The following is a 19,250-nucleotide window of genomic DNA, read 5'->3' as shown; positions in this document are numbered from 1 at the left end:
TTCGGGACACCACGGTTCTGGAGAACTGTCGCAGCAGGAGGCGCACCCGTGACCACCACCATCTCACGCCAGTTTGCCACTATGGCTCTCCCAGCTCTCCCGTGCCTTTACCGGGCGTGACTCCCCACAGCCCCTCACCACAGCCCCTCAGCTAGGGCTGCTGCCGGACGCCCCCGCCCTACCTCCCTCCAACCTCCAGCTCCGCCGCGCACCCGGCGGCGGGGCGGGCGAGGCCTCTCTGGGGGCGCCCCGCAGGGCCGGGGCGGGGCGGTGCCGGGGCGGGGCGGTGCCGGGGCGGGCGGCTGCCAATGGTGCGGCAGGGGCGGGGCGAGCGGGGCAGAAACCGCCGGGAGGTGACAGCGAGGCTCCACCCCCCCCGCTGCGAGCGGGCGCCGGCGGCGAATATGGCAGAGGAGCGGCGCTGAGCTCCGCGCTTGTTGGCCGCCGCCGGGGAGGGCGGTCACCGCTGCCCGCCCCGCGTCCGGAGGGGGGACGGGCAGCGCCGGCGCCTCGGCTGAGGCGTGTGTGATGGTGCGGGCATGGCGGGGCAGCCGGTGGCCGCGGCGCTGCTGAGGCGGGGGTCGGCTGGTCCCGGCCCCGGTGGCAGCAGTAACCAGCGGGGGCTGCCTCCCTCTCCCGCCCGCCCCGGGCGGCGCTGAGGGAAGGAGGGAGCTCCTCGCCGTGCCGTGCCGCCTCGCCTTGCCCCTCGCCGCCGCCGCCATGCTGCCTGGGGTGGGGGTGTTCGGCACCGGCCTGACGGCGCGGGTGATCGTGCCTCTGCTGAAGGCGGAGGGCTTCGCCGTGAAGGCGCTGTGGGGCCGCACGCCCGAGGAGGCGGAGGAGCTGGCCAAGGAGATGAGCGTCCCCTTCTACACCAGCCGCATCGATGAGGTGCTGCTGCACCAGGACGTCGACCTGGTCTGCGTCAACTTGCCGCCGCCGCTCACCCGGCAGGTCGCCGTTAAGACCCTAGGTGAGTACAAGGGACCGGGGGGACCATCCGGCTCCGGAGCCGGTCTTCGGATGCAGTGACACTACACCTGAGCGCTTTTTCCTTTGCTTTGCTTCCCTCCTCTCTCTCCCGCTTCCCCGTTTATTTAGAGGGGGGTCCGCCGAGCCCGGCGGTCGCCGCTGTCGCAGGCCGAGCGCCGGCGGCTGGATGGCGTTGGGGCGGCCCGCTGTGACATCCCGCATCCCCGGTCCCCGCCGCCGTGGTCCCCGGTAGCGGGAACCCACCCCTCCGGGATGCTCTGGTGAGCCTGGGCAGGGCCGGGCCCGTCATTCAGCCAACACGGCGTGGGGGGGAGCAGGTGCCACCCGTGTCGCGGTAAGAAGGAGAAAGCCGCGGTAAATGATCACCCTGCCCGCGTCTGGCCGGCGGTGCCCATAAGCGTCTGGCAAGGGAGCGGGGAGCCGAGCATCGCTCCCACCTTGGGGACCCCAGGCTGCTCGGAGGCTGGGGGTGCCGGCTCGAGCCCCGGCGGCAGACCGGGGAGGGAGGCAGGAAACGGTGGCAGCAGAGGAAACGTTGTTAGAGCCAAGGCTTAATTAAGTTCACGTACAAAGGGAAGGAGGGACTGAAAAAGTAGGCATGCACTGTTATAAGCGTCTCTGGTTTCAGGCGTGCAGAAGTGGGCCGCATCTGGCCGTCTCTTATGTGAGCCTAAGTCTGTGCTTTGCTTTTCCAGCTTTGTGATCTCTGATCCTTGGACACCTGTTTTCTCAAGGGTTTTAGTGGGAGTATCCTGTGGAGTAAGGAAGTCTTAATTTGTCCCTACAAATATAGGTGGGAAAGGGTAAAATGCTGTGAGTTGTTGTTTCAGAGCACGTTGAGGCTGACAGGTCAGGTTGGCTGGTTTGGCTCTAAGGCTGCAGCTATGTAGGCTGATGGCTATCACTTTCAGCCTCATAAATGTGTGTGGCATGTTGTAGTGTTCCATTGCTACTGGCGTACTCATTAGAATCTGTTACCATTCAAATGTTCCTACTATCACAGCTAGCTAGTGTTTCCAACCTTTAAAATTAAGCTATTAAGGGAATTCAAGCAGTACGTACAAACCCTTAAGTACAGGGTAGGCATTTGTCTGGAAGCCTTGCTCAGTGTTGCTTTCTCTACTTGGAAATGCTTGTCTTTGAGTCGGAGCATTTGCTTGTTATTTATAATACACATTTGACTTTTTTTCCTCAAGATACATGTGCACCAGAAGCCTGACTTGCTTGCCAGAATGATGTGCAAATGGGTTTGTAATGTAGAAATACATATCCCACAAAACATACATGAAAGACAGTATCAAGGTAGCAAGGTTTCATCTTTGACCCACATTTATTTGGTGACAGTTGTGTCAGTTTTTCTGTGACGCTCTTTCCTGCAGGTGTTGCTCAGGGAAGTGCTCTGGCTTGCCTGAGCATTATGGAAGTAGAGCCCCATGAGGTTTCAGGCAGATACAGGGCATCTGGTACAAGAATAAAATTTCTGAAATAGTAAACACAATTGACGTGATCTTTCTGGAGGACTTAAGAAAAAAAAATCATGTTCTTGAACATGTGCTGAATTTATGAATGGTGCTGACAATTGATGTAGCTGAGATGCTACTGATAACTTCTTGCTGATGCAATCTGCTAGTAACTGACTGGAGGAATAAAGAAAGGTGTTTTCTCCCTGTTCATTAGTACTGTACCATTCTCAGTTCCCTTTTATTTCTAGTTGATTTGGTTTCCTCCTATTCTCCAATAGTCAGTTATTTGTATGTTGCAGGGGTAGTAAAATGTGTTTGAAAACTCATGAATGGTCATTAAATGGGGATTAAACGTGCTAAAGGTGACAATGTGCAATATGTGTGGTTTCTTTTTTTTCCTAGTATATTACTTAGAGGATTTTTATTTATAGAAATCTCTTGGGGTATGAATAACACTTCCCCCAGTTATTTCTAAGTTATTTTTTTACCTTTTTTTCTTTTTAATTCAGGCGTTGGATCTATCACAATGAAGGTTCTTGCGTGTTCATACAGGTGCAAAAGGGGCTAGAGCAGTGGTTCCTCCCTGCTGGCAGCTTCTTCTCCTGGTCCTGCTTGTGCTTCATAGTCGGGGAACTGCTGTGCCCTGGAGTGATTATTTTGCTTTAATCGCCGATTTTTCTGTTTTGAGGGGAGGGTTGCAATTGCATTCATCAGGGAGGGGCTTCAAAAGCCTGTGGTAGGCAGAAGTGATGCTGTGTAGACTGAGGAAAGCAGAAGCTGGAAAAATATTCCTTACTATGATAAGGAAAGGATGTGGGTCTTACCTTTTTTCCCATTTTCAACTTGATTGTGTTTTTTTTTCCTCTTGAGATTTCTCACACAGAATTTTATGCAGCAGCTGTCTATTGGGCATAGACAGGGATACCAGAGGTTTTATTCGTAGATGGAGGCTTCAGGAGGTCTAAACGTGATGCCTTGCATTGCAGCAGAAAACGTTAAGACAGACATGAGTTATTTGTTAATACTCCAGGGTCTGGCTTTCATATGAGAGGAGGCATATCTGGCCTGGGAAGAGACAGGGACCAACTCTTCTTCTGTATCTGTATTTTATTTTAAGTTGGCTTATTGCCCAAAGCTGTGTTTTCATTTGGGGAAGTTTCATTACTAAAACATAAAAGTGGGGAAGCAGTTGGTGATGTTTCTGTCATCTGTCTAGAGCTGCGTTTACACTATGAATTTGCATATCATAGTGTAATAGTTCATATCCACTCTAGTGTATTTCTGGTGTGGACTCTGGAGGTGAAGGTGGGGTAAAACAGGTGTCCCTGCAGCTGTGTTTAACTCGGACCATGCAGTAGGAAAAGCTGTTGCTTTGTTTTCACTGATACATCTGACATGTAGATTTATTGCTGCTTGAAATGTGTTTTTGGCACAGTGACCCATCAACTGCTATTAAAGCACGAATGTATGACTGCACACCCTAGCTGAGGAAGTCCCCCACCTGTGGTTTCCTGCAAGCTGTTGAGGGGAGAAAATTGGAGAAATGCACCTTTAAACTTGCCCTGTTAACTTTTTCTTTATGCCCCAGCTGCTCAGCTCTGTTAGAAAGAGGATCCTGAGATGGATCTGAGTCTGTATGGCCGTTTTCTTAAGGGACAGACTAACAGTGGGTAAGTCAAGTGGAACAGACCAAGTTCAAGTGAGCTTCTGAAACCAGGCTTGTTTGGATGATGGCAGAAAGTATGAATAAAACCTGTGGCTTTATAAAACACAAAGTAGACTGTGGCCTCTGTCACTTTTGTGTGAAAATTCCTTGTTTGCTTCTACAAAATGGAGCTGATTGACTCTTTTCTGCCTCTGTCTATCCTCCTTGCTTAGGAGCTCCTTTGTTTATTGCTGTTTGTACTCGTTCTCTGTAGCAAAACTAATATCCCAACTGACTTGCTGTTTGGTGGTCAAGAAAGATCAATGGGTGAATGTTTAGATAAGCACAGAAAACAGCCTCAGTGTTGGATAAGGATGCTTTTCCTTCTCGCAGAGCTGAAAAATTTGATGTGTTTGCTAGAAGTGGTCTGCTTTTCCCCTGCCCACATGCACCAGCAGTACAGTCATATCCCAAACCTGATCAGGCATGGGAGATGTGTTTGCATACAGGGACAAAATATGTTACCAGAGTGCTTATTCATCTTCAGCATCAGAAGAGTTGCTGGTACAGACAATATGATATGACCCTCCACCTAAATCAAAACTGTCAACTTATGACTTTTCACAGTGTAATCCCTCCCCTTGTTCAATTAAATATGACATTCTAAGGATCCTGAGTGAAATGGTTCCCCTGTGTGACTAAATAGCTGCCACATCAGGTTAGGTGGTTTGCTGCAGGTGGTGTTGAAAAGTCCTCAATGACATTTAATCTCATATTTGAAGGGGAAGGTACAGAGATTTCTATGTGCCTGGTCCTGTTGATGCTTGAGTCAAGTTAACTCAGCTAGAGGGAAGTTATTCCTGAGGTTCACATAAGTGTTTCTGGGGAGCAAATGTCTTGCTTTTGGGAAGAATCAAATGCCAGATGTTTTAATAGCATGCCTCTGGAGATGTTACCCTTAATTCTATTTACAATGGTTTTACTTGCTCTCATCTTAAGGATGGGAGCACTGAGCTGTGTGCTGAATATTCACAGTATGCGTTCACAGCCATGTCTGTGTAGTACTAATTTTGAAAATGTTTATATGGTAGTAGTGCATGGTAGGTTTCTATCTGGGCACTCTATAGAGCATGACTTTCTCAGCCCTTTGGAAGCTGTTCCTCTTAAGGAGCACTTAAATTTATTTGCTGATCAGTGCTTCTTCTATACTTGTTTGTGGTCTGGTCATGAAGGAACATCTTTATTCAGAGAGAAACATAAATAGCACTCCTCAGATCCTTGCATTCCCAGGAAAGTACTGGCATTGTGCATGTATGCAGTGCAGGCCCGCTCTCTGGAATATGTTTGTGAGAACTCCTTCTTAAAGCATTGGCAATGTTACTGCTTGATTTACCCCTGAAGTAATTCACACATCTGATGCAATCTCTAATTAATTTCTACATTTCTCTGCACCTATGCAAATCGGGCAGAGGGTACAGGGTTGTAGCAGTGGATAGAACTTGGCCCAGACTTTGTAAAGTGGTTAGGATCCTCTGGGATGAGATGCCCTATTAAGGGAAAACATTATCATTATTATTTATTATTAATAGCAATGTAATATCTGTCCTGCAATATTGAGTTTAAATTTGACCTAATAGTAGTGACTTCCAGCAGAACACGCTCTTGTACTTGGCAGATGACTTTGCAGCATATTAGAAGTGAATTATGGTCATCTTATTGCAAAAAAAAGTCAGCTGAAGTGCTGTCTGCCTTTAATCACCAGGGCTAGCAAAGGCTATGGTGCCTTTTTTTTACATGTATTAGAAAGTCAGTCTAAAGAGCTTGCTGGCAATTGGCTGCAGGTCATCTTTTGACTTGAGTGATGCTTGGTATACCACAGAAAATGGCACCCAGCTCTTCCATCGATCTTTTTCTTTCAGTACTGCAGACCTTTATTTCCAGTGTTCTTCCTGTAAAAGACCTACAGAGATACTGTGGGATTTGGACCTCTGAGACAGTTAAGGTAAAGAGCACTGTTCAGGTACTGCTTAAAAAACAAACAAAAAGTAATAAAGACATCTTCCTTTCCTCCTCCCATTTCCTTCTTGACCTTCAAATCAAAGGCATGTTTTCAGTTTCCCCAGTTGTCCTATTCTGCCTTAAAGTAGTCACCAGTTCTGTTGCTGCAGTGGTAGGGTAGGTTTGGAGCCCAGTATGCACCAGACTTGGGACACTGGGCCATTAAGCTCATGCCATGATGACGTACCCACATTTGCTGCAATTGAAGTGGTTGTATTAAACAATAATAGAAAACATTTCTTCACTGAAGGGGTAGTTGGACACTGGGACAAGCTGCCCGGAGAAATGATGGAATCGCCATCTCTGGGAGTGTTCATGTAGATGAGGCCCTTAGTGACAGACTTGGCAGTCCTGGGGTAACAGTTGGTCTTGATGATCTTAAAGGTCTTTTCCAACCTACCTGAATGTATGATTCTATGAAGACCACCACTGTGATCCTGTATCCAGTTGGGTCTGTTTGTGTTGCTGCAGTTTCCTCCATACTGTTTTTAAATGGAATGCTTGGCCCTGGGGATCCCAGAAGGCTGCAAAGACAAGTTGCTATGTTGCTGTCTCTGGACCAGCATGGGCAGCTGAAGCAGAATGGGCTGCACCTCTTGAGGACTGCTGCAGGTCTAGTCTTGTGCCCACTCAGCAGCAGTCTGTAGAGATGTGGAAAGCAGCATCTTGCAGGTTTAGGAAATTACCATCTTCTGTCAGAGGTTACTGCGCCCTGTAGGTGAGTTGGCTGAAACAAACGTGTGCCCAAGCCCTCAGCTGTCCTACTTCTCCCTGTGATTTAAATGGCAAAATGTAATGTTGGACTGTGAATGCCCTCCTTCCATCTGCTTGGCTGCAAGGGGCTTGGACCTTTGGCACGGGAGCACTGAAGAAAGCCAGAATGGCACTGGTGTCTGCCACTGCAAACTTCTGATCTGGCACACTTTGTTAGGCAGAGACCAGAGTCAGGGTGGTGATACTTTGAATGGAAATCTGACTTTCTTTTAAATACAGGTGCTTTTGTGTTCTTTTTTTCCTCCCCTTTTTTTTCTTCCACTCTTTAGGCAAGTGCTTATGGCCTTTCTCTGCTTCACTGCACTTTGGACACTGTTCTTGCACTATTTTGGTCTTCCACTGGTGTTAGCAATGGTGAGAAATGCAGCTATTTTTCCTACTGTCTGTGGTACTGGAAAAAGTGCTATTCAAAGACTAGCTCACACTAGGGCTATTTCCAGCACAGGCCCTCTCAGGGCATCCTTGTCAGTGTTAACAGTGACACACTAGTATTAGCAGTGCCACAATGTCTTGATTGGGTATTGAAAATGCCTGAAAGAGGTAAGTAGCTCTCTTGGGTGTGGCTTCTGGCATGGCTGACAGAGATTTGACTATTGTGGTATTAACTAGAAAAGGGCTGGAAATACTAAAATCATCTCCCATGAACAAAGGCATTATTGCTAAAGGTGTGGGCATGTGTGTCTGTGACTGCTAGTGAGGATCACCTTTTGTATTTCTCCTGCTGGCACAGTTGGTAGAGTGGCTATCTTGTAGAGGGCATCTTCTGCAACTTTTTAAAATGGTGCAAGTGCTCCGTGGATGCTGCTACAAAAACAAAATATGTAGCATAGATTTCTTCAAATCATAGAATCATTTAGTTTGGAAACGACCTTTAAGATAGAGTCCAGCTGTAAACCTAACATTGCCCAATGTACCACTGAACCATACTCCTATGTGCCACATCTACATGTGTTTCCAATACCTCAAGGGATGGTGACTCAACCACGAGAAGGTCCTGATAAAATGTGTTTACATTTTTAGAGCTGTGCTAAGGCCAAACACTGTAATTATCTAACTTCTGGAGTAAATTATTTCATCCCTGTAACATGGGAAACAGCAGAAGACAGATCTTTTATTACTTTTCTTTCTTGTATAGCTTTGTGCCTTCATTCTTATAGGCAGTTGCCACCATAACACTTGCTGTAGTAGTGGGCTTTCTGATGCCTCTTAGTAGACCTGCCCTCCGTTACTTTCTCTCTTGTTGCTTGTTTTTGGGGACTTGTCTTGCTGAATACTCAGTGGTGTAGATAAAGAAAGGACTTGCGTCTTGTTTCTGTTGTTGCAGGTTTTGGAAAACTATTAAGTAATAGGGGAATTAAGGAAGAATGTGTAGGTAAATGTGGAGGAAGGAAAAAATGTTTGGCAAGTAAAATCACCATATTTTCAAGCTGCTCACTGTTGCTTCTTCTCTTTCTCTCTTCTGGTTTTCTCTTTCCTTAAATCGCTTTTATGCCCGAAATTGACACTACATAATAGAGAGGTTTGCTGTATGACTCCTGACATGGATAGTCAAGCACAGCCCCTGATGGAGGCAGGGTAAAAACCTTGCAAGATGCTAAATATGTTGTTCTATCTGCTTTTGTTTGAAAGCTAGGTAAATTGTGTTGGAGCATATTAAAACTTTGTCATTTTCTTTGTATATGCAATATATTTTGCCCATTTAACAAAGTGGCAAAGCATGGAGGATAAAAATGGAGTTAAATTCCTAGGAAGTCCAAGACTGGTGTTTTTCACAGGCCCCTGCAATGCAACAACACATTTCACTGCTAGTATCTGTTTGCCACAGTGTTATCCGGAGTTGCTGTTAATTGTTCTGGTTTCCTCACCGACCAAAGCAGAAGCATTTACCCTACTGCTTTTTGTTTATTATTCCTACAATAAAATTCTTAGCTCACAAGAGTGAGTTGTCAGTCGGGGACTTAATTTATAAGGTCAGCATGTAGGTAAGAAAATCATGTGTTTTGGGTGAGATGGTTTAGTGTGAGGTGTCCCTGCCCATGGCAGGGGGGTTGGAACTAGATGATCTTAAGGTCCTTTCCAACCCTAACTATTCTATGATTCTATGCTCTTTACAAAAAAAAAAAAGGTGATTTCAGGTCTTAAGTCTTGATTTAAACAAATTGATTTAGATGCCTATATAATTAAACAGGAACAATCCCTTGTAGGCTCCCTAAATTGATTTAAGGCCTGGTCTGCACATAGATTTTTTTTTTTTTTAATTTTTTTCTTTGTACCAGTATAATTATGACTGCAAGGGGTGTGATTTCTTTAATGTAATAATTGCTGCATGGCCATTGGAAGTCCATCTGGTGTGACTCCTAGTGTGAATGCTGTTCCACTGGCATAATGGCGTCTGTATTTGGAGCAGGTTATTCCTGTGCAGGCATAAATTGTTGGTTGCATATATATTTAGAGTGTTTGGCTAGTATAAATGTGTCCATGTTACTGGTGTAGTCCAGCTCTAGATGTATTCATATAGCTGTAATCTGCGTAAAGGTGGGTGACATATTAATTCAGGTTGGCTTGTTGTTGTGGACACGTGGAGGAAACAGAATGGTTTGGGTTGGAAGGGACCTTAAAGCTCATCTAGTTCCCCACACCCCCTCCCTCCCATAGGCAGGGACACCTTCTACTAGATCAGGTTGCTCAGAGCCCTGTCCAGCCTGGCCTTGAAAGCTGTCATGGATGGGGCAGCCACAACTTCTCTGGGCAACCTGTGCCAGTGCATCACCACCCTCACAGTAAAGAATTTCTTCCTAATATCTAAATCTCTAGTCTTTCAGCTTGAAGCCATTCCCCTTTTTCTTGTCACTTACATGCTCTTGTGAAAACCCCCTCTTTAGATTTCTTGTCGGCCCCCTTTAGATACTGGACGGCTGCTATAAGGTGTCCCCTGAGCTTTCTCTTCTCCAGGCTGAACAAGCCCAACTCTCTCAGCCTGTCATCATAGGAGAGGTGTGCCAGCCCTCTCATCATCTTTGTGGCCTCCTCTGGACATGCTACACAAGTCCATGTCCTTATGGCCTTAGAGCTGGACACAGTACTGCAGGTGGGGTCTCATGGGAGGAGAATAGAGGGGCAGAATTGCCTCCCTCAACCTGCTGGTCACGCTTCTTTTGACGCAGCTCAGCATGCGGTTGGCTTTTGAGTCACTGTAAGTTTTTGAGGCCTTTGAGCTAAGGCCCCCAAAAGGTGTAAGGAATTTTTTTGTGCTTGTTTTGAAGCTGCCTGTGCTGAAAACCTGGTGATGAAGAACAGAGGAAGCTAGGGCTTGCTGCACTCCGCAGTTGGCTCTGACCAGCAGTGTCAGACAAGACTCATGCATCTGGCAAGTGTAAGTTTAATTATTCTTGAACCGTGAATGCCTCTAATAGCTGCACTTCCAGATGGTGAAACTGACATCCAGGATAGGATAACCACCAGATCTTATTAATACATAGGTCTGACCCAAAGGATAACAGGAATTCTAGGGAATTGTGGAGGAGGGGAAAAGTTTATCCCCTCTTCTCCTTTGGAAAGAGATAATAGCATCCTTCAGTTTAGCCCAGACAGGGCTAATGATGAAAGTTATTGTTTATCTGGCATAACTCCTCTAAATATGACCATGGTGAAGAGCACAGAAAATGAGAACATGGTGTGAGGAACTTGGTTATTAATAATATAAGAATAAACATAATGATTTAACAAAGGGAGTAATATTACTTCTATCATTTGGTACTGTGCTAGAGTTTAACCTTGGGGTGAAAACCGATGCCTTCAGTTCCATCACAGCAGTGATCGCAGCTTTAGTGAAGCAGATGGAGGTGGAAAAAAAAAGGTAACAACTTTGTTTTGCATTCTGATGTTTCCATGGCTTTTATCAGCAATAAAGACCCTTGTTTTGGCACTTCCTTGCAGTGAATGCTTGGCAGTCTTCAGCTCTTCCATCTGGCTGTTTTTTGCCAGGAAATGCCCAGGAGGGAGGTCATGGTTGAATTAAATACTGTCTCTAGGGTACTGGGCTTCACATGGCTAATAAGAAGCCTTAATATAGAGAGCTTTCAAAATCCAAATAGAGTTAAACAAGGAGAGAGAAGGAGGAAATAGTAGTTATCTTTGCTGTGCTAGAGTGATGGTGCTAAAAAATGTGAAACCAAAGGCTAAACTAAGCCCTTGGAATTCATGGTGTCTATACATATGCGTTACATATAGTTCCACAGATGTATAAAAATTAAAAAAATCCCCAACATTAGGGTGAAAAACATATAAATTTAAAATTCCTGGAAGTTCCTCCCCTTCCTTTACTTCCTCAGCCCATACAAGACAATGCAACTGTTACTGTGTAGTGTGGGGATAGGAAAGGGGAGAGAGAATAGCTGGGAGAATATCTGAAACAGTTGCAGCCAAGCTTATGCGTGTTAAAGTAAATTCCAGAAACATACCTGAAAAATGCGTGTGAAAGTTTGGATTCTGATCCTGCTTGCTCCACTGTGAATGCAAGTAAAGCTTTACTGGATCGAAGGAAATAGTTGTAATTTATGTGATGTTACTGAGAACATGTGGCCTAAAAGAAAAACTGACCATGCTGCAGAGAGAAAAGCCTGCCCTGCAAATCTGTGTCCTCTCAGCAAAGGCATTGCTGTCATTTAGGAAATGATTGGTAAGAGTCTTGGGACATGGTTCTGTAGACCTTTGCTTACTTCAGTAGTCTCCTTGAAGACAAAATCCCCAGTTCCTTACAGGGAATATTTGTCAGGTGCAATAATTCATATAAGTAGGAATTTGCTTGCAAACTGCTTTTGTACCATTCATCAAAAAAATCTGAAGATACAGCTACCTCTGTGCAATTCCACAGTGTGATACAGTTGTGGTTCTATAACATGTTGCAGCAGCATGTCTGCAGAAATAAAACAAAGGGTGGAAAATATTTGGAGCAAAGGTGCTTAGAAGCATTAGCCATAGCCTATGAAATGAGCATATCACTAAATGAGCATGAAGGAGCTTGCAGAACTCTTTTGTGACTTGCTGCTTGCCTTGAAGGAACTTGACAAGTTAGTGTTGTGAAAGATGTTTTGTGGTTAAACAGTATGAGATGTTCTGATAAAGGTTCGTTTCTCAGGCGCAGTGCTAAGCAACACTCCCTGAAACTAGTTTGTGGATATGGAATTATCCAAATGCAAGAGAAGATGTCGTGAATTTAGTGTCCTTGGTTAACAGGCAGGACTCAGAATTCTACTTAAAATCTGTGTCATGACATGCTTGGTTTGCAGGTGTTTGCTAAACTAGCCAAAGTGCATTTGAGCATGGTCTATGACTGTTGGTGTAGCTTGAGAGAACCATGGGCCTGAAATGTAATTCTGCCTATAATTTTTCCTGGACTCCACCATCTATTAGGGAAAACACTTTGATGCGTTGTATGCCTAAAATGAGGAAAACCTGTGTTCACAAGCCATCTCACTTCTCTCTCATAAATACTGATCTGTTTGCTTGTGAGGTTTGATGCTAGCTAGCAGATTTATGCCTTTGGTCATAGTGCTGTCTTGCAGCTGTTAATATAAATTTAATTGTGTTGATAATGTGATTGTTGTTTGAAATTACAGATTTGTTCACATAGGCGAAGGTGATCCTTCACAAGGCTGATGGGCACAGATGTTTCAGCAGCTGCTGAGCCTGTGCCTGCAGCCATCTGTGTGCAGAGAGAACTGACCCCTCATATGCCGGCTGGGGACAGAATAGTTGCATTGTACCCTTAATGTGTGTTTGATGAGACTCATACTTGATCTAAGCAAGAGTGGCATGATCAGAATAAGCTTGAGGATTCCTGTCCCGAGCTTTCATTCTCTGTAATATAGATTGTGTGTTTTAATTAGATCTTACTTCTAGGCTTTCCTGAAGCTGGTTTCATTTTTCAGGGTTACCAAAACTACAGATCAGGGATGGAGGAGCCCATGGGCGTTAACAGACTTGCTGAAGCTTGTGTGAGAAAGTGGTTATGGGTCCTCTGATATCTCCCCTTTCACTGTGGGGCTAACTGTGGCTGAATGCTGTTGAGTGGACTGTAATCCAGGACAAACACACCTGAGCTGCTGGAAGAGTATTCATCTCTATCATTCTCATCAGGGCTTTTCCCTGGATGGTTGTGCAGGTGGCCTAAAACCAGGGTGGGAAGAGAGGAGTGGGGACATTGCAGGGAAACCCGATTCCCAGTTAGAAATGAGCTCTACACTCTTCTTGTTGATATCTCTTTTTAATGTGTATGGGGCACCTTGTGAAGGAATTACAAGGACTGTTTGGAAGAACTCTCTTATCTACTGAAGATTCATGGCTAGGATTGAGTGATCAATGGCTGTGCTGTGTTTGAGGATTGCATCTGGCGCTAAATATTTTGTGAGTTACTAATGCCAGTAATCATCTTTGCAGCATTGGAACTTTATTTAACAGGTGCTACAAAAAAGCCTTACAAAGCCAGCTTGCTATGAGCAGCAATGGCTCAGCAGGTAGGAGACTTGTATGTTTATTTTTAATGATGTATGGAGTTTGTCTTTAGAATATATTATGGCACTCTGTACAATGGTACACCCCTTTAGCAAATGGGCAGGGCTTTTCTGGTCTGACCGGAGCAGCTCCTTTTTTGGAAGACAGACAGTAGCATACGCATGTGTAATGTTGGTTGCGAATACAACCTTGAGCATCACCTTAAGCCGATGAGAGCAAGTTCAGATTTGCAGCTGCTGTTAGGAGGTGCTCAAATGTAGAAAGATACCTAATTTCAGGTCTAGGTGATTTTTCTGCCCTGTAGAGTGCATGGCCTCCTGCATTGGGCAGAATCATCCCAGAGCCTCTGCTGTAAGGTTCATTTAATAGCATAGGAGTATAAGAATCAGGTTTTCCTTTTATTCCTAAAGAATATATATTTTACCAAGGCACTGAAAGGACATGGCCTTGGCCTTCTATTTGAGGGGACTGTGTGTTTTCAGGTATACCTGTGCTATTGTGAAGTTTCCTGGTCACAAGTTTCAGCCGTTTGTACCACAGCTCTGGACCAGGGCAAGGATTATGGGTATTTCTAGGTTTTTATAATTGTCCGTCTGGTCAAAGTATGCTAGCCTAAATTCTGTGTGGATTATGTGGTGCTGATAGCTGGGAACTCTGAGTGTAGGAGTAGGAACCAAGCAGATTATACAGATTATACTCTCATGGCTGTAATGAGTGTAAATATATGTACATATTCTTTGCCTGTGTTTCAGATAAATCTCTAGAACAAACTTCAAATAAGCTTGTGCTGCAGCAATAGGCTTGTGAAGTTGCTACAACTGTTGGTGCAGGAAAAATTGAGAATATTGTATTTAAGTCCTGCTAGCAAGTAAAAATACATGGATTTGCAACTGAGTACTGCTCACAGAATGCATATGTCTAGTAATGAAATTACCTTTTCAGTCTCTCCATCTTTTTCTCATCTATCTATTTACTGTAAAGCCTGTTAGAACCTGAAACTAATACTGTGGAAATTAAAAGTGTGGAAAATTGTGCTACTTCAATTTGCTCACAGCAAACAGTGGGAGTAGTTACCTGGGGGTGGGGAAGCCACAGAGAATGGGAAATCAGAAAAGCAGCTTCAGACCAAGATAGGCTCTCTAGCTCTGATTGGAGAACTGTGTACCATGAGCCTCTTTTCTAATTTAATGAAGCTGTGATGTGCCAGTCTCTAAACCTGTAATTACAAGGCTATGAGAGATGGATTGATATGGACAGTAGTTAGGATGTTAATTAAAATACCATGGATGAGTGGGGAACAATATGTTGTATTTAAAGGAACTGGAGAATAATTCATTCAAAATGCCATGAGTTGTCAGTCTTGGGTCGTGTTTCTTCTTCTTTTGAATGTTCAAGCAACTGTAAATTGCTTCACAGGCTGCAAGATAGTGGAAATCTGGGGCCCTACATCAAAACAAGATATTTCTAGTCAAATGTTTATTTTGGTAGGATTAAACTACTTGCAACTGGCCTGTTGATTTTCAGACATAAAACCCAGAAAAAAGGCCTGTGTGGAGTAATCTAAGATTTACCTCTAGATCACCTGTAGGAATTTAACCTTTTGTGTTCATGCTACTGTCTCACTGTGTGTTCATGCAACTCAGACTCTTTCATGGATGCAGTCTGTCTTCATTATTCCTCCTTGGAATTAAATTACACAAAGGTGGAGCAGGTGAAGAACACTTTGGGCAGCCAGGGACAGGAGTCTATGTGCCTCTTGTTCCCAGCTTCACAGATCCTGTAACCCTTAACACAGCTGTGAAAATCCTTTTCTACTGAGATGTTTCACATCTCCCATGAGAAGTTTCACAGGAAAACTTCCAGCCCTGTTGATAGGTACAGTTGTCAGAGCCCATTGATTTGAAGCACATATACCGAGGTAAGTAGTTGGAGGCAGTGTTAAGGTGCAGGGCGCTTCCAGAGAGTGAGGTGTTGTTGGATTAGGGGAGGAGAAGGGAGGAGAATGGGATTTGTGAGTCCTTACCTCAGGCCTGCTGCACACTGTTGTCCTTGTGGACTGCCTCACTACAGCAGTGGGTGTTTTGGGTTAAGTACAGGAAGGAGGTTTTCCATCTGGCAGAGTAGGACTCTTGGGCAGCTCATCCCTGTTCCTGTTGGTGAAAAGCAGTGGAGTAGATACAGTTGACCGATAGGCAGTCAGTTCATTAGCCATATTCATTAGTGCTAAAAGATCCACAGGCCTGAAGAACTCAACTGTCTCTGAAATCTTTGGTCAGTGTCAGGGCTCCCAGGCATGACCCTGAATGAACTTTCATGTGCCTGAAACGAGAAGACTTGAAAGCCTTCTGATTTGCTACTGGCAGAAAGTCATCTGTTTGAAGTTATTTTTTGTTGAACAGTTACTGTTTTGTCCAAAACTCCCAAAGAAGCTGGTTTTCCACTGAATAGAGTATTACAAGAAATGGAACACCAAACCCATTCACTTGCATTGTCCTGGCACTTCCGTGAGATTGAAAACAGTGTCCAGAGCAAGATTTTTGTACTTAAACAAATATTTGTTTTTTTTTTTTTCTTTTGTAGTGTTTGCTTTATGGCTGATGCCTTATTCTCAGGCTTCATCTTGGAGCCGATTTTATGGTTAAGCTGTAAATACTGAAGTGTGATAAAGAGAGTGGAAAACCTGATGGAGATGTGCACTGGGCCATGGCTGTGCATGTTGCCACTGCCATCTGCACAGCAGCATATTTCAATCAAATCAGAGACTTTAATACTGCTCTCTGCGTGGCTGATTTCTTACATTCAGTGGCTTGTGTCTGGCTTGTTACCTTCATTTGGAAGCAGTGCTGAAAAAGGACACTTACAAGGGAGGGAGTAGCATGGGCTGTTGAATGGTTGAGGTCCTGGATTGGATGTAGAAACCCTGGACTTTTCTTCTCCCTCTGCTCCCCTTTGCCCAAACCAGATGCTTGTTGCAGGTTCCTTGGATGTCACAGCAGTGTGGTAAGCCATGTTTTGTGTGAAGCCTCATGTTGGAAAGGTAGCACTCTTTGGCATTTCTTGCCTTTGAAAATGTGCCCTCAGAAACACCAGTCTGGAAGAGGAGAATGTTTCTGTGAAATAAGAGGGGAGGGGCTGCTTTCAAGGGCCTGAGCATGAGACATCCCTATCATTAGAAGCGGGGAAAAACAGATGAATACAAAAGTGGAAAAGCACCCATGATGCTGACAGATGTGACCCAAGGAAACCAGCCAAATAAAGGCTGGCAGGGGAAAGGATGGGAGAGAGCTAGAGCAAGAGGGTTTAACACAGCAGGTTGTGCTGCTGTGACTGAGCTTGCAAAAAATGGAAGGGCACTGAGGGTATGGCTGGGTGTTGTGGCTCTGACTCTCCATCTTGCCAGCTGTGGGCTGCATTCCCCATCTCCCTCCTGTGGCTGGGCTGTAGGCTGCTTCCCTGGAAAGCACTGGGCAGCAGCTGCTCCTGGGATATGTTGCAGGGGCTGCTGTCATGGTCACTGGTGGGTCCCTGGCAGGGAGATGAAGCTTGGAGGAGTGGGCTGGGCTTACCTGAAGAAAGGTTTGCATTGCATTGGGAAAGGGTGAACTGGGAGGAATGTTGTGGCAGGAGGAGACATCATTGAGTTCAGTGGGAGCTGTAACATCAACACTAAGATGCAGTGGATGTCTTCACAGTGATCTGTGGCTCTGCCAGGCCCAAGTGGAGACAAACTAAGTGGTGCTTTTATCTATTCAGTGTTGTTTCTTCTGGGTTAGACAAGGCTTAAGATTATTCCTTGGCTACATGAGCAGGGCTTATGTCTGGAGGGGAGGAAGAAGGATGTTTAAATCCTAATGAAGCCTTGAAGCTTTTGTTTATTATCAGTCTTCAGAGTGGGAATGCATGACAAAAATCCTCTGCTTTCTCTTTTCCTGGGGCAATATTTCTGCTTTGTGAATTAAAGGGCATGGCTTCAACCAGAAAATGGTATGGATGTGAGTAATCCTTCATCTTAAGATGGGTTAAAGGTACAGTACAGCAGTGTTTCTCAACCTGAGGTCTGTGAGATACGTGTGTACAAATACATACCTTCCTCTAAGGGCAGCCAATCAATGTGCAAGGGGTGACATTCAATAAAGTAATATTTCAGGCATAATTTAATATTTATATGGCTGCAAGTGACACAAATGCAGGACCAAGATACAAACCAGCTCCTCTTTTTCTTTCTTTTCTACCCCCCCCCCCCCCCCCCCCCCCCCCCGACTTGGATTAAAAATTGAGAATGTTTTGCTTGTAATTTACAGCAAATTGCCCATCTCTCACCTAGTTCACAGCCCATGCTGGCACTTTTCTGAACACTGGGCTTGAAACAGACTGAAGGGAGCTGTCACCTTGATTTACTTGACTTGGCCCAATGAACAACTTAGCCTTTTCCTAACATGGCTGTTTCTGGAGTTTGCCTGGCTTTGTATAGTTAAGCTATGTTTTTCTTCTCCTGGCTTATTTTTATGCAAGTTTTTCTCATGTGAAATATTTTTGGATTAGATGAGATTTACAAGGAGGAGTTGACATTGCATTTCAAGGTTTGCTTCTGCTATTACATTGGCTTGCTGACATCATATCCCCGGGAGTCAAACCTCTGGGCTGAGAGCCAGTATTTAAAAAGATGTTTTTGCAGGGTGGAGGAGTATTTTGTAATTTCACCCCCTATGAGTTCACCCTCTTCTCTTGCACTGCTTGTTCATTATTTCAGGTTCCACCTCTACAACATAGAAGAAAAGGCTGTTTTAGTCCTTATTGTGATACTGCGTGCTTAACCATCTGCTTAGAAGGCATTGATGATACTACATGCAGCTTGATCTCCTCATGACTCATTCCTGAGCTGCTGGTACATCCCTGTATGCTGTTAAGCCTTTGAATCTTACTGTGTCACAGCAGTATACATGAGGAGTAAATCTACTGAAGTCAGTCAAGTAGTACCACCATGAAACTGGACTGACTAGAAAATCATGTCTCCTTTCTTCTGGATTATGTACAGCAGAAAGGAGTGAAAGCCTCAAGTGAGTAGAGGGAATTTCGAAAGCAGTGTTTTGATTTGCCTAACAAAGAGACTGGCCAAGTATACTGAAAATAACTGCAGAGACCACAAGCTGATTTGAAGTGGGTACCTGGAGTTGCATAAAGAGATGGTGCATTATTCATGAGCTAGCTGAGTGTTTGCCCTCCTCTGGTAGACTGGGACATGCAGAAATGCACTCGCTTGCTTCACCTGGTTGACTGGCCCTCTGGGAAGGGTCTACTCTTTGCAGAGTGGAGTTGAGAGCAGGGAAGGCTGCTGATACAATTAGGCTGATTTGCACTGACTTAGGAGCAGTTACAGGAAGCCCATATGAATTCACTTATGGCTTGTTAATGCTGTCTTTGTCAGTCAATGGGGATCAAAGGTTTGAGGCACACAAAAGCAGTGCAAAATGGAAAGAATGCCTAAGTACAAGTGTACCTGTGTGCTAATCTCATGGGCTCAATCACCTCTCATCCTTCTGCCTCCTGTACCTCACTTGCATAAAACAAAAATAACAGTAATTTTCATTAGAAGCTGTTGATTGTGGCCTCTTTCAGTGTATTTCTGAATCATAACCCTGTAGAAAGCATACCTCACACAGCAGGGATTCAGCAAATCCAGTAACAGGCTTATGACGCTGGATCTGGTGTGAGATGTTTTTGCTCAGCTGACCATAACCTGACCCAAGAGCAGAGAGTTGTCCTTGTTTGTACCCATAGCTATGATGTTCATGTGGCATGTGTTT

The 19,250-nt window shown here is 44.9% G+C and overlaps 1 protein-coding gene across 1 annotated transcript in view; it reads left to right on the top strand.

The window, feature by feature from the left end:
* The first annotated feature begins 376 nt into the window (after positions 1-376).
* GFOD1 (Gfo/Idh/MocA-like oxidoreductase domain containing 1) overlaps positions 377-19,250 on the top strand; it is a 78,350-nt gene continuing 59,476 nt past the window's right edge. Inside the window, exon 1 of the mRNA XM_062617929.1 lies at positions 377-973. Within this exon, the coding sequence (XP_062473913.1) occupies positions 721-973 (253 nt within the window). The 5' untranslated portion in view covers positions 377-720. The remainder of the gene's footprint in view (positions 974-19,250) is intronic.

Source organism: Pezoporus occidentalis, unplaced genomic scaffold (assembly GCF_034315485.1).
Source record: "Pezoporus occidentalis ecotype Australia unplaced genomic scaffold, CSIRO_AGI_Poc_V1 ctg2, whole genome shotgun sequence".
NCBI lineage: Eukaryota > Metazoa > Chordata > Aves > Psittaciformes > Psittacidae > Pezoporus > Pezoporus occidentalis.
Note: the sequence above shows the minus strand (reverse complement) of the source record. Positions and strands in the feature narration are given on the sequence as shown.